Source organism: Pelodiscus sinensis, chromosome 2 (assembly GCF_052426305.1).
Source record: "Pelodiscus sinensis isolate ZL-2025 chromosome 2, ASM5242630v1, whole genome shotgun sequence".
Taxonomy (NCBI): domain Eukaryota; kingdom Metazoa; phylum Chordata; order Testudines; family Trionychidae; genus Pelodiscus; species Pelodiscus sinensis.
In genome coordinates this window covers 168222455-168244366 of record NC_143053.1, presented here as the reverse complement: position 1 = coordinate 168244366, position 21912 = coordinate 168222455, and the positions used below count along the sequence as shown (strand labels likewise).

The 21912-nt window shown below is 39.5% G+C and overlaps 1 protein-coding gene across 6 annotated transcripts in view; it reads right to left on the bottom strand.

The window, feature by feature from the left end:
- The window catches only part of GLI3 (GLI family zinc finger 3), a 264863-nt gene that overhangs the window by 79723 nt on the left and 163228 nt on the right, over positions 1-21912 (bottom strand). For all 6 annotated transcript variants that reach the window (XM_006124084.5, XM_014574078.4, XM_014574077.4 and 3 more), the window contains 2 exons: positions 9976-10181; positions 4039-4185 (listed from right to left, as the gene is read on the bottom strand). In XM_006124084.5, the coding sequence (XP_006124146.3) occupies positions 4039-4185; positions 9976-10181 (353 nt within the window). The remainder of the gene's footprint in view (positions 1-4038; positions 4186-9975; positions 10182-21912) is intronic.

Sequence of the window (21912 nt, the reverse complement as noted above, 5' to 3'; positions counted from 1 at the left end):
AAGGAGTTCCACAGGTTGACTATTTGCTTTGTGAAGAAGAACTTTCTGTTATTAGTGTGAAGCCTGCTACCCATTCCTTTCCTTTGGTGTCCTCTAGTCCTTCTATTATGGGAACTAATGAAGAACTTTTCTTTATACACCCTCTCCACACCACTCATGCTTTTATAGACCTCTATCATATCCCCCCTTAGTCTCCTCTTTTCTAAGCTGAGAAGTCCCAGTCTCTTTAGCCTCTCTTCATATGGGACCTGTTCCCAACCCCGGATCATTTTAGTTGCCCTCCCCTCTCCCACCCTCTCTCTTCCCCTCTCCCACCTCCTTTTCCTAGTCTCCCCCAATTTTGTTAAATAAAGAGAGTTTCTATTTTTGAACACACGTGTCCTTTATTTTGTACATCAGGAAAGGGGACTAGGGAGGAGTAAGTGAAAGGTGGTGAGGGAGGAATGGGGTACGAGCCCCCTATGGGGAGGACTGGGGTGGCTCTGCGGGCTCCTTGGGGTGGAAGCTCTCCTGCAGCCCCCCAATTGACACCCCCCCGGATGGCAGCCTACGGCAAGTGCAGCCGGGCTGATGGCCGAGTGTTGTGATGTGCCGAGTGTGGGCACTCAGGGCACGCCAAGCCAGTACTGCTTTGCAAGGAGGGAACCCCTGAGAACTGTCTGTCCGGGGTGGGGGTCGGGTCCCTTTAAGCACAGCCCTCGGCTAGCCTGAGACAGTAGCTCCATGCTCTAAGTCCTAATCTGATGCCCTGCCGGCACTGCTTCCGGCCATCCTTAACCTCGGTTCAGGGTCCACTCAATGTGGACATGCTAGTTCGAATTAGCATAATGCTAATTCGAACTAGTTTTTAGGTCTAGATGCACTAATTCGAATGAGCTTAGTTCGAATTAACTAATTCGAATTAAGTTAGTTCGAATTAGTGCTGTAGTGTAGACATACCCAAGCATCATAAAGTAGGAAGCAGGCAGGGTGTTCCCCATGCTCTCTATAAAGTTCTGTATCCATCTATGCATAATGCATAGGGTTACTATTTGTAAAGTCTAGAGGCTTCAGATTTGATCACTATGCTCTCTGCTGTACCCCCCCCCCCACACACACACTATAAGAGACTGCCTCTATGTGTAATCGTCTGTATATTGTAAATTCAGAACATTTGCTGTTTCTGCTCCATTGTTGTGTGGAACATGTGGAGAAGTGGTCTTTCAGTGGGTTAAATCGGCTATTTTTTCAGAATTTGGTTGCAAATAATGAGGGAAATTATCACCTTTTTAATTCCTTTTAACAAGAAGGAGCAGGATGGAAGGAGGACTTTTAAAATCATCGTAATAACCCTTGAGACGAAAGATTGAAACAAATGGCGTAGTTTTGCATTGATCATAGTATTTAGCTATTAAATGCAAACACGGGCATTCTCATCATTCAAAAAAAAGCATCTTAATATTGGCTTCCTGCTAATTGTTTTGTTTCTCTTTTCTAATCTACAATTCTGACAAAGAAGAAAGGGGTTTTCTTTAGCATGATGAATGATAGGACATTCAGATGTCTACTTAATGACAATTAATTTACTGTATATCCATGCAAGTTAAGATAGTTTTAATTAGTTTTTACAAAGTAAAAGGGTAACTTCATCCTCTCTTTAGATAAAAGACGCTGTTGCCTGACTAAACACATTCTCATCAAATAGAGAAGGTGAGGCTATGTGACCTTCTTAGGATTCACTCTTATTTTAATTCTCTATTTACTATTTAAAATAACCCATTTGCATAATACTGCTTCAATTTTTTTGTCTTTAGTACTGAAATAATCCCTAATTGAAAAGTTGCTGCTATAATGAATCAGAATTGTGTGATCTCAACTTTAAAACCAAACACAAAACAAATTAAAGTGCATCTATCAAATATTTATACAGAAGGTCCTATTTGAGATTAGGCTTAGGACAATTTTTTATAAATGAACAGAGATCATATGGATCCAAAGTCAAAACCCTTCCCTTTAAGCAAGCGTGCAGCAGCGTAGCCTGGCTTGAGGTAGTTTCCAGCATTTACAGGATTTCCAGTTTTGCTCAATGGCTTTCAGCAACGCCACAGCAAAATTGTTCATTTAAGAAAGGTAATTATTTCTGATGCTGAAGCTGTATTTCTATGCATAATATAACAAACTTAATCCTCTAGTCTTTTACTCCACAAGAAGATCTTCTGATGTCTCTGGCATTATTTAAGTGACATAGAATTTTATCTGTCTCTTTAGGTTTTTCTAGAATGCCCATCATCATGGAAGATGAATGTTGAATGGACAAATTACAATAGGTCAGCATGCCAGTTTGGACTGGGCCCACTCAAGCACTTTGGCATCCAGGCGATTATAAACAATAGACCAGATCCTCAGCTAGTATAAATAATAATAGCTCCATTGACTTCAGTGGAGCTATGACATTGACACAAGTTGAGGATATGCCCAAGTAAGTGTAAGTGATTATTAGACATACATGTCTTGAACCATCCATAAAGCAGAAAATGAACATTATAATAAGTTGTAGTAATATGTGCCAAACACATAAATAGCCTTTTGCCTTCCCTCCTTATGCCTCTGCCTTCTCCTTCAAAACCTTCTGTAGAAAATGAGCATGTTTGGAATACTGTACCTATGTAATACACCATGCTCAGTAATTCAATATAGAATACACAATTCTTTTAACTTCAGCTGAATTGTTAAAAAAAATGTGCTCACCTTTTCAACTAACGGTATAATATATCTTGCCTGACTAGGGAAAATGTATCAGTCACTTATTTAACATATTTGAATGAATCTCCTTGCAACAGGGACTTTCTTCTGTCCTCATGCTTCCTACGGATGAGCCTCATAATTCCCACATTCTGTGCATATTCCTTGGGATCAACAGCCATGGAACATGGTCAGTAATGAGATACAGAGCTGAAGAAACCACATGCTGGCAAGGAATTAAAAGAGTCTCAGGCTAAACCAGTGCTCTAATAACATAGTATGGCTGTGTGCTTCCACCAGAGAGGCAACAAGGTTTCATTCCTAGCCCCAGTTTCTTACTTCCCAAGCTAAAGTGGTGGCAGTGGTGGTGGGGGGAGCAGAATGAGAGCATTTTACAATGTTAGCAGCTTATGATTGCAGTACTTTACACAACTCTACAGTAACCCTCTTTGGCTGTTAAAAAACAGCAGTGAGAAGCTTCAGATGGAGTGTTCTCCATTCAACTTTGGGAAGAGAAATGGTGGCTTTGATAAATGGTCTTGAAAATGGCACCAGAAGTGGAAGGAGGCATATAGCTTAGAAATTTGAGGAGGGATCCGTGGAGACTTGGCCATCCATGTCGCCTGAGCCAGAAACAATGCCAAAGCTTAGTCAGTTTTAGGATACATAATTTTTAAATGTATTTTATGCTGCTCTTTGAAGATATTTTAGAAAATTCTAATAAAAGAAGAACTGTTCATATTGACTGGTTGCTGGCTTTTTTTCTTTTTGAGGGAATGTGGATACTAACAGTAGGAAAATGGATGTAAATGTTTATTTATTAACAATGAATACCGATGTCAACTGCAACAGAAATATCAACATTGAAGATAAATATGATTTAATGTTTGAAAAAAACTTTAAAAAATAATGAATAGCCTTGCAGCACGTTAGAGACTAACAAAAAAATTATATGGAAACTTGATGTTTGTTAATGGAAGGTAGCCTTTACAAAAACATTTAGTCATTTCGGAATCTGAGTCCACTAAAAGTTACTATTACCCACAACCTTTTATTTTTAGAAGCAATCACGTTTATCTTCCTAGACCCTCGCAAAGATTATCATCAGATTCACTTTGCCACCTCTCTCTTCACATTTAAACGGCTTTTAGGCTCCAATTCTATAAAGAGAATCAGGCGGACACAGACTCCTCCATCTGCACAGAGCTCTTCTGATGACAATGGGGCTTCCCATGAGCGCAGGGAATTCACCCATGGGGTTCTCTTTTCATGATCACGGCCTTAATTTGCCTCACTTTTTACAGCATGATCACTTACTATCCATGGCGTGAAGGTATTCCATGTGAAGGGCACCAGCTCCTGCAGTAGCGGCCGAAGGAATGATATCTGCATATGGGCTGCGCTGACCTGCCAGTAGAGCCATCTGATGGTAATATTCAGCTGGACTGACTCCAGCATGTGGTGCTAAGAACACAACATAAAAAAGCACTATTAATGACGTAAGACAAACAAGAGGCAAAATTTTATTACACTGCTGCTTCCCTTTGGCTATTAAACTGGCTTGTTTATTTTTAGAGCAATGCAACATCTGCAGTTGTGCCACTTCAGTCAACATACTTCAACCAGTGATACTGCAAAGACATCATTCACAAAACGGCAAGACATAAAATATTCATTTACTACTGACATTTACCATTCACAGTGACCTCATTTTTTATATTTATTTTATAAGTGAATGTAAAAGTGACAGACTGACTGACAGGCCAGGAAACTAATACGTTTTATTTAGTCACATGAAAAAGCGGTAAAATCTTCTCTCCCACGGCAATGTGTCTCGGCCTTAGCATGAAACACTTCTAGTGAAACAGTCCAAGTTCCATGCTCATTCACATCTCTGAGCACCCTGCCGAGATTACCAAAAAGGACATAATTAATGGGGGAATTTTTTGTGAAGTTCAGAACTGGACTTGGACAAACTAATTTCATTAGAGCAAATTAGCTGTCAGACAGGAAAAATTTATAGGCATTTTTAGCCAAGGCTGGATTCATGTTAATGAGTAAAGCCTTCCCGGTCCTACATACATATATGTGAGTAATGGAACTCATGAGAGTGGTCCCAATGACCTCAATGGGCCTATTTAGGCGTGTAAGGCTCAGAGCCATAGAGGAGAGAGGGTGTATATGCCGTTACCAAGTTCATGAATCATCTCATTTCCTGCAAATGACCTATAGAAAACAACTCTCTTTCTGCAAAAAATATTCATGGTCTGCTTTTAACCCCATACAATTTGAAGCATCATAAAACTCCATGCCATGAGCAGAAGTATAATATTGGACTAAGAGGAATATCTACGTAAGTTAAACAATATTTCATTTTCAGTGTCCCTCTTACACAACTGTTTTGTGGCTCACGCAGAAGATTAGCCATTAGAATAGATGGGCTCTGTTCTTGTTCCTGTCACAAACATCCTGGGTGAGCTTGGGCAATTCACTCACTCTCTCTCTCTCTCTACTCCTTAACTGGTCATTTGTAAAGCAGAGACAATAACATTTCCCTTAGGGTATGTCTACACTAGCCCCCTAGTTCGATTAAGGGAGGCTAATGAGTGTGACCGAAATTGCAAATGAAGCGCAGGATTTAAATATCCCGCACTTCATTAGCATGTTCCCGGCCGGTCGCCATTTTAGAAATTGACTAGCCTGAAGTAACTGCCCGCGTCTACTAGCAGCAGTGAAACAGGATTCCGAATTAAAGCCCTAAATCGAATTAGCTGATATTCCTCCTGGAATGAGGTTTACCAGCTAATTCGATTTAGGGCTTTAATTCGGAATCCTGTTTCACTGCTGCGTGTAGACGCAGTTACTTCGGGCTAGTCAATTTCTAAAATGGTGACCAGCCAGGAACATGCTAATGAAGCGTGGGATATTTAAATATCCCGTGCTTCATTTGCAATTTCAGTCACCCGCATTAGTCTCCCTATATCGAACTAGGGGGCTAGTGTAGACATATGCTAACTGTGCTCAGAAGAATGTGCAGTCACTAACAGCTGAACAGGACTTTGAGAGCCACAGATTTAAGGGTGCTATAGTAACAGTGTATTTTTATATTTACACTTATTATTCAGTGCTATTCTTCCACCATTTCATTGGCTATGTTCTGAGTAGAAATAAAACTTTAAGCAGTAATGCTGCAAACACGGGATAATTGTATACACGTTGGACTGCTAAAACGGGGAAAGGGGCTTATTTGTATTAGTGTTTGAAGGAGCATGTCCTAAATGAAACACCAGAAACATAGTATCAATGTTTATTCTTAGAGGAAAAATAAAATGACAGCATTAGAATGGGAGCTCCTACAGGAACAGGCTTTAATAGAGCAGAGGATTTTACTATATTATAAAATAAATTGTTTTCTATGTTATACCATGAGATCTGACATAAAATGAAGAATAAATACTATTTTAAATTAAACTTTAGGAAATATTAAAGAAAAATAAAAGAACTTTAGACAGTGCAGGAAAAAGAAACCACAAGAGAGCTAAGAGGTGTTATTCTTGTTTTCAAATTGCAAATTGATTTCTAAAATAAATATAATCTTCACCTTGCTCACTGCCATTTTTCAGTAAAATGGTAAGAAAAATATTTGACCACAAATAAAAAAAATGCCCTCACTCATTATACTGAGTTACTGATTTTAAAGTTTTACAGTAGTAGATGACCATGGTATCTTTCCAGACACACTTAAAACACTTCCTGAACTTTCTGACATATGGTAAGTGTCTGGGTTAACTAACAATAACATTGGCTGTAAGCTTTAAAAGGAAATGCTTTAGAACTTGTAAAGGCGAATAGTGAACACAACTATATTCCCAATGTTCTATAAATGGAAAGAACTTTTGGTTTCTCTAAGAAATCTTTCCTTAAGACCCTCTCTAAATCCAATAAGTTGGCCAACTAATAATGAATTGGTGGAAGGGTAATTGAGTATAGTTATGATGTGCAATTTATTTTTTAAATATGTAAGTATTTTTATGAAAGCAACACTCAATGAGGCTGCTTTCATATGTAAACTTCATCATGAGCATATATGCAGAACTACCCCATTAAGAGATTCTCTGTCCAACTCTGCCCTTTGACTGGACCTTTAGAATTTGAGTTTTTCAGGGCAAGGACTGTGGTCCTAATTCCCTTCCCATTTACACCAATTTTTACATCACTGTAGCTTCAGTGGAGTTACACCTGCTTTACACCTGAATAAATCAGAAAAGAATCACATATCCTGTGACTTTCTGCTGCATAGACAAAACTGAGCAGAGTAGGCACTAATGGTATATATAACAATTGGTTTAGTCCTCGGCCCCATCTCTGGTTGCTTTGTGTTGCTGTGGGAAAGCAATGGGTAGACCAAAGCCAACAGAGCTGGCTGCACACCATTTGTTTCATGGGTGAGGCAATGACATGGGCTTCAAAGCACTCAGACAGATTCTCAGCTACTGTAGCCATTGGCTGCAAGTGACATAATGCAGAACAGCTCTAAAGCTGCTCTACATTATGTGATAGGCTGTTTTGCCCCCTGGCCAGTATCAGAGCAATTGTGGATTGAGACCAAAATTATCTAACTGACCTACAGCAACTTAACTGGCAATGGCCATCTCATCATGACTGACAGGACGGCAACATAATTGTACCTGCCTTCAAATGCAAACTGAGACATAATTTACAGTCAAGCCACTTATAACTTTAGCAATGTGTGTATTTACATACACAGGTATATACTAGAACTATTATTTATTATTTGTAAATTATAGTAGGAATGGTCAACAAACAAGGGAGATTAGGGCCTGATTTGAGGAGATCTCCCTGAATAAAGGCTGTAGAGTTGCATACTTGACTAAGCCAACTTGACTATTACTTGGCTAATTATAAATTCTGTGCAACATACTTTAAAATCTTAAATTACACAAATTTGTATTAGGATACCTATGAAACTTCATGCTGGATAACAGAGATCCAGTATACTGATTTTTTTTTTATTTCTATATGCATCAGAGGTGGAATTTAGTGTAAGTGAAATTACGTGGGAATCTCATTTAATAGGAATGATCAAATTATTCTCTATATTAAGTTTTAAAAACACCTGTATATGCATAGATTTATTTCATAAGTTATATTGCTACTTTTACTGTTTTTATAATATTAATATATGCCATCGAAAGATAATTACATGCAACTAAAATGCAATAATAAAAAAGTAATAAATCCGTACACAATTTGTTAGAATTTTTTTTCCTTTCTCCACTTATATTTCCCAAGGATTTTGCTCTGTGAAAGCCTCTGATTTCATAATGAGGGCTATTAAAGGATTCCTGCCTTTTTTGGTCCATGATGATATCCCTATATATCAAATTATACTACGTAGTTTGTATGCAATATGTATACTGCACTACTCCTACCATGAATGATTCTTATATGTTGACTATTGTTGTACTATGTAAGTACCTATACATTGCCTGAAAATCAAATATATAAATACATTACATATATGCAATAAAATATATTTTATATGTGCAAGAATCCACCTTTATTAGCCAATCTGTGGTCTTAAGAGGTGACTCTGGCCAAATTCATAAAATGAGTACTAACTTGAGCCCTTTTATTAGGAAAGTTTATTAAATTTTCTTTTATTTGTTTAGTGCCTACAGTTTGTTTAAATGTGTACACAGTTTGCAAAAATAAATACAATCTCTGCTATAAGAGATTGCAAGTGATTATGTTCTAAGCAGTCTAATTCTTGATTTCTTAATAGATCATTTCAGACAGGTTTTACTGTAGATACAGTAAACAAAAGTCTATATCTCTGTATTTGTGTAAGACAATATATTTGTATATAAATTAATATAAATATATTTGTGTGGAGTGAGAAATGGAGAAAAGAGATTTCAAAAAGCTATTAAAAGTTATAACATTTATTTTACAATAAATGTATAGAACTTCTTTGAGGCAATATAAGGATTTCACAATAATCAGCAAAGTGTTAACATTTTTGTTAAAATAAAAAAGTGTAGAATTAACAATGACTTACACAACCACCAGAAATCCCTACATGTGTACATACATTTTGATTGACATTAGATCATTAAAATGTATTCTCATAAGAATATGCACCCATAACTAATGGGTTAGTGTAAAGGTATAGGCTTTTACAAGCGAGGATTAATTAGTTATCCATTTGAACAGAGTACACTACTCATTTTTCAAATTCCGCTGAAGGCAGTATGTCTTTTTTGTAAATTTGTGTTAGCACTGGGAAGATCTTTTCTTTAATTAAAATAGTAGTTTAATTATCTTCACTAAACACTCACTTGCTAATTTGGCCCATTATAACTCCACTGAGCACAATAGAGCAATTTTGAAATGTCAAACTACTGATGTACTGTTAAAAACCACACTTCACAGAGTCCAGCCCACATGTGTTTCTGTTCACTGCTCACTAAGACAAAATTCACGTTAAAATCAATGGGAATTTTTACTCAGGACTGAGTAAAGACTGATGATATTGGTCCTTTATAATTTAGATCACATAAACAGGGAGGTAATATAGAAATCCTAGTCAAAGCGCACGGAACACCACTTTTTTTGTATGCTGCTTAAATGTCAGTCATTTAATATGCAGCACCTAATTCAATCACCAATCACATATATCACTGAAATTTCATTCATCTTATCCTCAGCTAGTGTAAATTGGTGTAGCTCACTTTAAGTTAAATAGAGCTATAATGATCCATATTAGCAAGTCAGTGTGCACTTAAGATAATAAAAGTACTATTTTAATAAAGGAAAAGACCTTTCCGACACAATATATCCCTTGAATTTGCTGGAGATATAATGATTTATATGAGCTGGTTTGCTTTTTCTCTGCAGCCATTCCTGCTTTAAGCTGGTTTTATGTTAGGTCAGAATCATACACACTGTCTGTCCCACAAAGCAGCAGATATTAGAAGCCATAAACATTGTTACATTTTTTAATTTTGAATGAGGAATCTTTTTTTTTTGCTGAAGTTTCAACATTTGTGAAATGTACAAAAGATCAGCAATAGGCTGATGAAGTATTGAAACATTTATGACATAATGAATATGGCTGACAAATCTGCTGAAGCAGCTTTGAATGAAGGAAAAAAAAAAGAAATGTTGACAAGATTAATATAACTGAAGTTGCCACAATGACAGCAAACAGGAAACCAGTCTTAAACCCACCGTCCGTAGGGCTGAGTCCACGGGCTGCCGAGATCATGGACAGAGATGGGCTACTGTGCAGTGATCGGATGTAGTCCATATAAGGGTTAATGTAAGGGTGAGGAGGACTGAAGGGAGATTCTGATGTTGCAGCTGGATTTCTGTGTGGGGAAATTCTAATGAAGGGAAGATCTGAATATGTTGGACTACTAGATAAGGCAGAAGGCCTGGAATAGAGAGAGAGAGAAAAAAAAAGAGATTATTTGTAGAGTCAAGATCACGGATGTGGAAAGAAAAAAATAATTGTAAGGTAACATTCATTCTGTTAAGAATAAAACCGAGGACAATAACTTCCACTAATTTCCATTTCCTTGAGAGAAAAGAATGGGGAACAAGTTCTTCTCTGTACCAATTGTTAGTAATATTTCTCTGGCCCATTTTGAATGTAAACCAATTTTCAGTTTACACACTACATCACTCCATATTTTTTTCTTTTGGATTTCAGAAGAAAACCAATCTAACTACCATTAAATATGTACACCACATATTAATTTCTGCTATAATACAGAATGCATATTGAAATGCCTCATAATTTATCACTTCTAAAATGCCTACTGGAAGAAATTTAAAAAGATGTACCTGCACTCATTTTACTGAGTTGCCAATTTATCCTTATTGTAAACTGAATGTTTCTATTTACAAACAAATTCAGATGAGCCAGTCTGCAAACTACTACGAGGGTTGGGCTTTTATTACAAGTTTGACAATACTCATTTATACGCACAATGTCAAAAACAGGATGGCCATGGAACAAAGGTTCTCCATATGTTTGTTTTTAGCATGGCGCCACAAACTGACCTGAAGCCGACAAGAATTCAATAATTAACCACATCGCTGCTATTAAGGGGGAAACAGAATTTTTTTCTTCAGCTACATCCATGAAGCTGTAATGAACTAAGGCTGAAACGCCACTTCACGGTTGATGAGGACAAATAACCTGTCCTGAAAAAAACCCTTGACGTCACAGCCTGATGATAGGACCATGCCTGTGCTCTGTGCAGAGTACCTCCTGTCACCGCTTCCACGCTCCAAGGCACTGGAAAAAACCCAGTTTTCATAAGGAAGGGTTGGGAGAGTTTGCTCCTGCCAACCAGTCCTTTCGCAAAAGACAATGATTAAGTCTGTCATGTATTTGCTGTAGTCCAAGAGGCTGACCTGAACTAAATGCCTTTTTGTCCCTGTTTTTCCAATTAATTTAGCGTATGTACAGAACAGAGACAGGCAGCAGCTGTGAGACCAGTGGGGGCAGCTCATTCCTTTGATGCTGTTGGCTTACACCGAATAATAAAAAAGAGATTTTTTTTTTTTGTAACATACACACCACAGTCAGTGGGGGTTGTTGTTGTCACTTATCAGGAAACAAAATGTAATCCGAGGTAAGAGCCAAGTCTACTCAGTTATCAGCTCAGAAATACTAATGTATGAACAGGACAAAGATTAAAATTATTCGTTATTAACTGGACACCAAACTCCATAAAAGAAAATACAAGAAGATAATAACATTTGGGGTTTAAAGATTCCCCCCCGCCCCCCGTTTTCTTGGTATTTCTCCATCTTTTCTTCCTAGCTTCCTTCTTATTTATATGGTGTTGGTCTGTTTCTTACACTGAAAAGGTTATTTTCAAGGTAAACCCCTTTTTGCTTTCCACATGTGAAAATTTCTCTTCACTGTAATGTTTGTTACACCCCTACATTTTTGTGCATTTCACTTCATTGGGATACAAGCAACTCATTCACAAATACCTAGCCAGTGACTAATAAACATTTACAGGTGTTTAAAGTGTAGTTATAGTCAGAAAAGCAATCTTCACTCATCATTTCCCTGTGTATTTTCAGTTATCTTTGCTTTACTGATCAAAAAAGGTTTTAATGCTGTTTGCACTATAATACCCATAGTTTATGGAAAAAGAAACTAGTTTTGTAATTCCCGGACAAAAAATGACAAGTAAAGTTCATGCCATAGGATCTTTTTGTACTGATTATGACGTAAGAGGCATAAAAAACACTGCTGGTGAGTTTCCCATCTCGGATTGGTTCAATGGTGCAAAGATAACCTGAAAGTTGCTGAGACACACCGACTCATACGGGGAACATTGCTGGCTGTTTCCTTTCCTTAGGAAGCGAGTGGGAAGTGCACAGCTGGCTGCATACCTCACTCTGGCTGAGGAGGGCAGGGAGCAGATGAACCTGGACCTGCCCCAGTCGGGGGACATGCACCCCTCTCCTGGTTGTGCCTGTTGGAGCTGCAGCAGCCATGCAGAAGCACTTCTCACTGGCATCCAACCTGCTGCAGTGAGAGAGGACTGGGGTTGTCCTCTCCTGGGTAGCCAGCATATTGATCTACTCAACCCCAGCCCTACCTCAGATCAATGATTTAAATGAAGCATGTACATTTTCATTTTATTAAAAACCCAACTGATTTAAGAACCCAAGCAATTCCAGGGAATTCTTCCAGTCTTTGATAAAACAAACCAACAAAGCAATCAACACACTTGAGCACTATGTAAATAACAGACAAATACTAAAGCAGCATGGACTTGGGGGATCTACATAGCACCTTTCAGGCTGCTTCTAGACTGCAGGCTTCTTTCAGAAGAAACTTTTCCGCAAGAGATCTTCTGAAAAAAACTTCTTCCAAAAGAGAGCATCCACACTGCCGAAGCGCATCAAAAAAGCGATCTGCTTTTTCGAAAGATAGCGTCCACACTGAATGGACGCTATCTCGCATGTAAGCTGTGATTACTATGGATGGAGTGGCCGCCAGGGCACCTGTGCTTTTTCCTCTTTCCTCTTCTTCCAAAAGAACTCCCTCTTCCCCATCCACATGTGCCTTTTTCTGAAAGAGCTGTTTTGGAAAAAGGCTTCTTTCTAATAGGAAGAGGATTACCAATCCCGGAAAAACCCCTCTGTTCTTTCAATTTTCTTTTGAAAGAATGTGAATGCAGTGTGGATGTAATAGAAGAAAAATGGCCGTTTTCCCGAAAAAGCTCGGTAGCGTAGACATACCCTCAGTGACAATCCAACTACAAAAAATGGTGGCAGTCCACTGGACATTGGCATGGCACACGACAGATCTTCACAAACCCTGACAGATCTACGAGTAAAATTTGTATCATAATCATCTTTGCCCTCTCATAAGAGAAAACCTCTATCTCCTCTGGAAGACTAGACTTCTATGTTACAACCTGTGTAAAAAAGAGACTTGCAGAGGTAACAGGCATGTCTCCATCTTCATGGAGGTCCAAAGTTTTGAAGGAAATCTGTAAGGCTACATCTAGACTGCAGCGCTTTTCTGGGATACTGGAGGTACCCTGGAAAAGCAATGCCATGTCCAAGGAACGTGTCCGCTTTTCCTAAATTTTTTTTGAAAAAGTGGACACGGTCTTTCGCCATCCCTGTAAACCTCATTCTATAAGGCATAAGGGATGTGTCGAAAGAGCAGGTTTTTCTGAAATTGTGTGTTGTATATATGTGGCCAAATTACGGAAAAACCTCTTTCGAAATAAAATCAGAAAAAGATACGCAATTTCCATATCGCAAATTGTGCATCTTTTTCCTATTTAACTCTACAGTCTAGATGTAGCCTCTGTCCCAGACATCTACATATACCCACAGCCTCTCTGTGTGGACTTATTTAATCTCCCCATATGTTTTCCTGTAGCATTCAGCACCACAGTCATTAAGATCCTTACCCAAGAAAGCTCTTAAGTGTGTGCTTAGCTTTAAGCTCCTCAGTAATCTCATCCCTATTCAGCAAAGCTGTTTAACGTGTGCTTAATGTAACTTCAAAGGGAGGTAAGTTCATGCAAGTGCTTTGCCGAATCGGGGCCTCAGTGTTGCTGAGAAAGACCCTAGCAACACAACTGCACACAAAACGTATTATACTCTGAATGGTTCTTGAAGTCTGAGAGATGTTTCCAGCTTTCAGCAAAAGAGACCACGGGGTTGTCTTTTATTGCTGCTATTTTTCCTAATAGTTTATTCAGCTGATGTTTATTAAATAGCCCAGTGAGCCACATAACACCCATCTCCCCCCAAAAAAATCCACAGGTGGAGGCTAAGGAAAAAGAAAACATGGGAAATCAGGGTGCTCCCCTCCAGGGATAATTTGTGTGGTGACTCCCAGCACTTGGTGGGTCTCTAGGGAACTGCTGGAGACATAATCACTCACATAGAAGCCCTGTGCCTTCACAGTGGCTATGTTTACCCAGTGTCCCTCCTCCTGCCTTGCCTTTCGGGCTTCCCCTCCTATGCTGCTATTGCCCTCTGAACTGGGCGTCCAATCAGCAGCCGCTGCTCTCCTCTCTCCCTCAGAGCTGGGTGGTAGCATATGTATGGCCGGGGGAGGAGGAAGGGAGGGCACATAAATGACCACAGACATGAAGAGAGGCCTGATTAACTTAGTTTGAGAACCAGTAGATAACAGGCAGGACTGTTGACAATGACCTCCACTGAGAACAAGGAGTTGATTTTCCCCATACAATTTCTAATGAACAGGTGCCCTCATCACTAAAACTACTCCCTGTGCTGGGTGGAAGGAACCTCTCCGATCACGGTAAAGCTTGGACTGCCACAGCTTGTGGCCAGTAGCTTGTATGGTTAGAGGATTTCCATTCAGATCGCTGCCAGGCCAGTACTCTTAGGAGCCCTGGGGGAAGAAGTGCAGGGGGCGTGAAAGAAAACAGATTGCAGGGGAACACATTTTACCACTAAAAAATGCTCATCTCTGAAATTAAGAAAAAAAAATCAAACGCCTCAAATCTGTTGCAGACGATGGGAAATCCTGTCCTCTCCTCCACAGGGCCAGAGGGTCTCTTGGAACTACTGAAGTTCTACTATGAATTGGGGTAGGCATGATTTGGAGGTGTGAGGTGGAGTATGCATCCCACATCCTGTGGGGGCATACCTTGGCAACAGCCCCTGCTTAGTATGCACTTGGGAGAGCACTTTCCTGTTTTTTTTCCTCCACTGGCTGCAGAATGGGGTGATAGATCCAACTGCTAGGCCATAATCTACAGGTGTGACAGTGCCCTGTTACAGCGCCGCAATGGAGATGCTTCCTACAGCAATGGAAGAGGTTTTACCATCATTGTAGCTGGGATCGGCTGGCACAGCTGTTGACCAACTTTTAGGTGTCGACTAGGACTTAGGCTGACAATAGGGATGTTAGAGTGTAGTCGATTAACCGATAAGCAGAATCTTATAGGTTAATGCTATAGACTACACGCATTTCCCACCCACCCACCCCTTGCCAGTACATTTTTTAGCAGGCTGGCCAGCAGCCTAGCTCAGTCCCGACTTGCACTGGGTCCTAGACCTATCCTGGCAGTGGCTCTGCATTTAAAGTATATTGGGAACCTGGCAAGCAGGCAGCCCAGCTCAGTTCCATCTTGTGCCGGGTCCAGGAACTCAGACCTGACTATAAAATAGTCAACCAAACTATAAGAATTCATGAGGTTAATCTACTATTCAATTAACCAATATTTAACATCCATAACTGACAACACAGAGGTGGAGGGTTTCTCTCTCTTCTCTCCCCCAAAACCTGTTCTGCAGATTTCAAGGAATATGAATGAGGGAGAAGATTCTTTCCCTTAGCCGTATATGGTCAAATCTTCCAAAGTTTGAAATTAAACGTACAACAGCAAAAAAAGATATAAAACTTAAAAAAAATTCCAGCTGTTTTTTTCCCCCAGCCTATCATCAAGCTAGTCAAAATATTTTTTGAAATTCAACAAGGAAACAGAAAAAAAAATTTCAACCACTACCTCCTCTTCTTTTCTCCTCTTTCAGATACTGCTTTAGCATTCAGCCACATCATGGAATGAGAGCTAAGAAGGGGATTTCCTCCATGTGCCATCCAATAATCTGTTCTTAAATTTAGGCTCAGAAGGATATCTTAAACTTCTGTGACCGTCACACGAACAGGAGAGTAAGGAGCTAAGGTGGCTTTAAGGCGGTTTTATGTTTCCTTAATTCTGAGTCCTGGGACTCCACTAAATTATGCAGGGATGTATTGAAGTACACTCTGTCCCTGCATATCTCTGTCTCCACCCATTACACTGGGAACAGAGCTGGGACAGAGTTGTTCTGTCAGCCTCACTCCAATCACAGAACGCCCTTGGCTCGACAGTATTGTCCAGGGACTATCTGAGCCCTTTGTTACAGCATAAAGGGCCTGCATCATAAAACACTCTGCGCTTGTTTGGTTTTTATTAGTGGCCTAACAAATAGTTTTGAAATCAATATAATACTGTGTGGATTTATTTTTTGGTACTGCTTATCTTTTTAAAAAAATGTGTGTCGGTTTAAGAGTTCCCTTATTTTTAGAGGAAACAATCTGGCTCTAGACTGAAAACTTAAATGCGAACTTGTATCCTAAGTTTTTTAAATGGCCCTTTTATTAGTCCATTGAAAAATAAAAGTTTATAGTGCTAACAGTAGGCAAACTATAATGACAGCATTGCAAACATGACACCGTGGTATGACTTCACATAGAACAATAATCTATCTTAGAGAACAAAGCTTGTCAACCAACTGGAATGAAATATTATAACAGCCTAATTTATTATTGCCTTTTCATACTTCTTGTTATATTACTAAAATGTCAAAGTTCAAACCTTGATATTTAATCATTTTCCAGTACGTCATTTAATGGAAGAGCTAATATCTAAGCCAGGCTGTTTCTCTGATATCCATTCAGTTCTGTATTGTTTGGAAAATTGAAAATACAAGCATGCCTATGGGTCTGGTGGGTTTTTTGGTGAGTAATCTTTACAGTAGTATTTCTCAAAGTGGTCCATGAAACCACTTTGAGAAACCTGCAAACTAGCCATTCCAGTGTGTTTACAGAGCCTCACAGCTCCCATTGACTCCGGTTCACTGTTTGCAGCCAAGGGGAGCAGAGGGAAGCAGTGGCCCGGCTCACACCACTTCCCGCAGCTCCCCCTGGCTGCAAATGGTGAACCAGAGCCAATGGGAGCCGCGAGGCTCTGTGGTCATGGCACCAGTAAACACACATACTGGAGCGGCCAAGTTAACATGTTTTACAAAGTGGTTTTGTGGACCACACTGAAAATACTGCTTGAGAGGACAATCAGCAAAGCAATAAAGTTTTTATTTCTATTGGATCTTAGAATCTGAACAACAAAAAAAGGTCCTTGTTATTTCAGACAAAAGTAGTTCTATTCTGATGCATGGCTGAATGAATTGGGTTGGTAATATATCTCTTCTTAAATGACTAAGTCTGCTTAACACAATATCCATATAGACCAAATAATCCCTTGGCATCAGTTGTCAACAATATGCCTACTGCCAATGAAAAAGTATTTTATACCAAGAAATTCTGTTCCCTGGAAACATGGGGTCTGTTCCCACAAACACTTGTGAGTGCAGTGCTAGCAATTCTAACTAGTCAAAATGAGTCCAGTGTCACTACTCAGAGTTATAAGCCCCACACTCAGTAGTAGGTACTTCCAGTGGTGGGCTTAGGGCACTAATTATGTCCCCAGAAAACACATGAATATCATCAGTCAAATAAGCTGTTTGTGAGAAAAAACACTGTTCATTAATTCATAGAAGTCAGTGCTAAAGTCATCACCACAGGGTAGCTTTACAAACTGAAGAGGAAAAAACAGTCATGCATACCAACATGCATACATTTGCTCTCACACACAGTGCATTTATTTTAAGACAACAGAGTAGAATGTACAACACAATAATTCATATGTTATTTATGACAATAGCACTGATTAGGTTGCACTTGGTGAGGGTTTTATGTGCATGTGTGTGGGTCCATTTTTTACTCACCATATTTCTCAAGTACTTGTATTTGCTATGACAGTGCCCAATCCTACCTCTATTGACGTTGATAGCAAAATTTCCCTTGTCTTCCAAGTAAAATAAGTATGTGTGAGAGAGTCAAAAGCACTGCACTTAGTGCTAGATATTCACAGGTATTAAGGCACTTACACTCTCAACGAAGTCTGAGCATGTGAGTCTTAATGTGAAACTAATTCTTCCACTAGACTCAATAGCAGAACTCCCACTCCATTGATGTCAATGGAACTAGGGGTGGGCCAATGCTGAGTGCTGTTGAAAATTATAGCCCATAACTCTCATTCCTTCCTCTTGAACATCTATTTAAATTTGAAAACAATAAAAAAAAACATAGATATGCACTTAACTGACAGGGTAAGAGCTATAAAGATAACAACTTTTCATATATCTCGATCAACATCCATCATATTTAATAAAGGGCAGTCGTGCACATGTCAAAGTGTAGCTTTGCTACTTTTTAGCCTTCATCACTCAGTACTTTGGATCTGCAGGATTGCATTTTGGGAGTCAGGCAAACCAAAGCAAACAACCAAGCAAATTTAAGAATGAAAACGGATTGTAAAAAAGCATTTTATATATTTGTAACATCTTTCCTCTGAAATCTCTGCATGAAACGTTATGATTTGCTTGCGATGATGTAATAACTGATTAATAGCACTGAGAAAAGAACTTTGGTTTCCTAGTGTACAGATCCCTGCATTAACAACTAATTAACATTCTACATGCCTTTTCTCCAAAACAAATGCCTAAACTATAGCTCGTGTAGTGAAACAATTACATCTGTGTAGAGATTAATATTAATATCAAATTACAGTATGATTAGCCACAAGATACTATGCAGCCTAAAATTCAGTATAGGTCATTTAAGGGAATTATCATACAGAAGATATATTTGTATGTATACATCATTAATAAGCCCAGAGCATACATTTTAAACACAAATAGTCAGGATGAATGACTTAGTGGATAGAACAAAATACAGGACTCTGTAGCACTTTAAAGACTAACAAGATGGTGGTTCAGGTCTACAGAGACATCAGTTATATTCCTAGCTGAGTCAATGATCTGATGTGTGTCTGGGTGTGTCATATCACCTGCTTGTGCCTCCATTTCCCCACCAGTGAAACAGAGATTTTCTTCCTTTTACGTGCTATGAAAAGTGCTATGCAACAGCTAATACGTATTACATTAATTAATTATTATTAGAATGTTACTTCTTTAGGACAAAAACTCTGTGGTTAGTGCCTTTAATAGCGTGGACAGGAATGTAACAAATGCATAAAATACAAATAAGAAAAACATTACTTTGAATCAGAGCAAGATTATTTTGATTCATGTTGTTTTGTTTTAATCCATAAACAGTTTTAAGAGATAAGTTCTTCTGGGGACCCAAGGGACTTTTTATTTTTTTGTCTCATAAAGGTAAAATGCACAGTGAAAATGAAGATAGGGTGAGGAGACTGATAAGAGATTTTAGTGCATTTGGAAATCTTACTGAAGCAGCCTGCTTAGCTGAGCACCTGCAGCAAAAAAGTATTATATTGCTTCTCCCATCTCTCAGTGAAAAGAAGCTACTGAGCTTGTAACTAGGGTTATTTGAGATCGGTGTCCCTATGGGAGCAGCAGTGTAGATGTTTGTGTGCCCTCACATTGCTGACTGGAGAATTTCAATAGCAATCCATCTATCCCAAACACACAGGCTATGTCTACACTGGCAGCTTCTTGCGCAAGAACATCTTGCACAAGGGTTCTTGTGCAAGAACTCTTGCGCAAGAACACGTCCATACTGCCATGTGCGAGATGTGCTTCTGTGCAAGAGCATCCATGGCAGTGTGGACGCTCTCTTGTGCAAGAAAGCTCTGATGGTCATTTTAGCTATATGGCTTTATTGCGCAAGAAACCCCTGCCGCGCGTCCACACTGCCCTCTTGCGCAAGAATTCTTGCGCAAGAATTCTTACACAAGAGAGCTTACAGCTGTTAGAAAAGAGTGTAGCTCTTGCGCAAGAAGCCCTCTCTTACCATGCTTTACTGTAAATCTTCTTGCAAAAGAGCAGGTAGGCCGTGTGGACACTCTGCGGAAGAACGGCCGTTCTTGCGCAATAACTCGCCCGTGTAGACATAGCCACAGTTCACAGAGTGAATAATCTGATTCACATGAAATGCAGAAATCACTTTAAGGGGTTAACTTTGAATATTGTCTGAGTGTGACCTGAAGGTGGAAAGTTGTGAATAGCGATGTTAAATTATGTTTAATCAGCTAGTTGAGCAGTCGACGGAATTTCCATCGACTATTCAATTAGTTAATAAGGAAGGAAACTGCAGAGCCACAGCGGGGTTAGCTCCCAGTCCCAGGAGCTAACCCTACTGCAACTCTGCCTTTTAAACATAATAAAAGCTCTGTATTAGTGACTCAACTACCCAATAAACACATGCTTGTTAGCAGGGCTCGACAAATTAGGCAATCTACTTGCCTGTGGTGAGTAGATTTTAGCCTGGTGGGGCCGCGCAGTACGGTCTGTGCAAGCGCAGTGTGCGCTTCTGCGTGGCTGGTGAGCAGGTCTCGCCGTTTCTTGGCGAGCCCTGCTTGTTAGGTGGTCGACTACTAGACTAGTCGCTTACATACCTAGTTGTGACTGCTGCTAACTGAACTTTCAGAAAGTTAATAGAGAGACATAATTTCTTTAAGGTTATTATGTAATCAAAGATCAGTGTTAGGGTAGCTTTATTAGGTGTGATACCCTTGGGTTGGCACTAGATGTTAACCTCTTCCATTTTTGGAGGTAGGTACGATGACTAGTGTTCTTTCTAATAGCATATCCCGTACATCCTCAGAGCAATATGCTAAAACTATGAAGACGTCATCCTTTGAATCACAGGATATGTAGATTGAGATGGAGGGTATGCTTCTTGTTCAGTGACAGGAACTAAGAAGCAATTGGCTGCAATGATAGCTCTTGCCAGGGTTCTAGGTGTTGAAGGGTTGACTTTGTGACCAAGTATTTAAGCTTAATTCCTTAACTACATGTTCTTCCTGGTCTTGGGTTTTAGCTACTGGCACCAACCACTTTTGAAGATTGTGCTTTTCTCCCAGGCAGGAAATGTACTGCAAGTGTCCGTCCGTCACTGGGATGGATTCTTTGCATATAAAATACTTTTTGAAGCCTAGAGAGCCAGGCATATTCTCGTACAGCAGGGTACTCCTCCACCAAATTTGGTGGGAGGAAAGCCATTTCTTCTTTCTTTTTTTTCGGATTGACCAACTTAAAACCAACAAAGTACTAAAAGAAAAAGGGGCTTCAAGGAAAGCTGAAATTTTCAAAACTACAAACTATGGGGGAGTTAATGACCCATGAATAGACAGCTCTTAGCTCCATCTTTAGTGGGGGACCGAGAGACCGTTCAGAAGGAACTAGGAGGGAATGCCCACATGCACTAGGTAACCTCACGGGAAGCCATGCAGACATAGGCAGAATGAACTGCTATTGGAACTCTCCAATCAGCAGCACAGGGGCACACACACACCTACAGAGGAGCAACCATAGGGACACTACTCAAAGAAGAATTATGACATTAGCAATAGTTAAGAGTTGGTGACATTATTCAATGCAAATTAGGGATGTAAAATCCCATTTAATTAGTTTACTGGTTAAACTTTACGTTTAACTGGTTAACAGTTTAAATGAGGGAGGAGGAGTGGCACCCCGTTCTCCCCCGGGAAGGGGTGCTGCGGCACTTCTGGACTGGACTACCACTGACAGGAGCTGCTTTGGCGGGGCTAGAGTGCTCTCTGGCCAGGGTAGGCCCTACAGGGCTGGAGCAGCACCCTCCATGCAGGCAAGGGGCTGCTCTAGCTCCCACTGCTTACTGGTTAACTGGTTAACCATTCACATTCCTAATGCAAATAATTTTAATTTAGTAAATTTAATGCAATTTTTCAATAAGATTACATGTCACACATTTTACATATTCGTTCTCTTATTGTAATTGTTCCATGAATAGTTCATACAAACAAATATCAGCTGAAAAGAATTTGCAGTAAGTGCCCATGTGAATATACT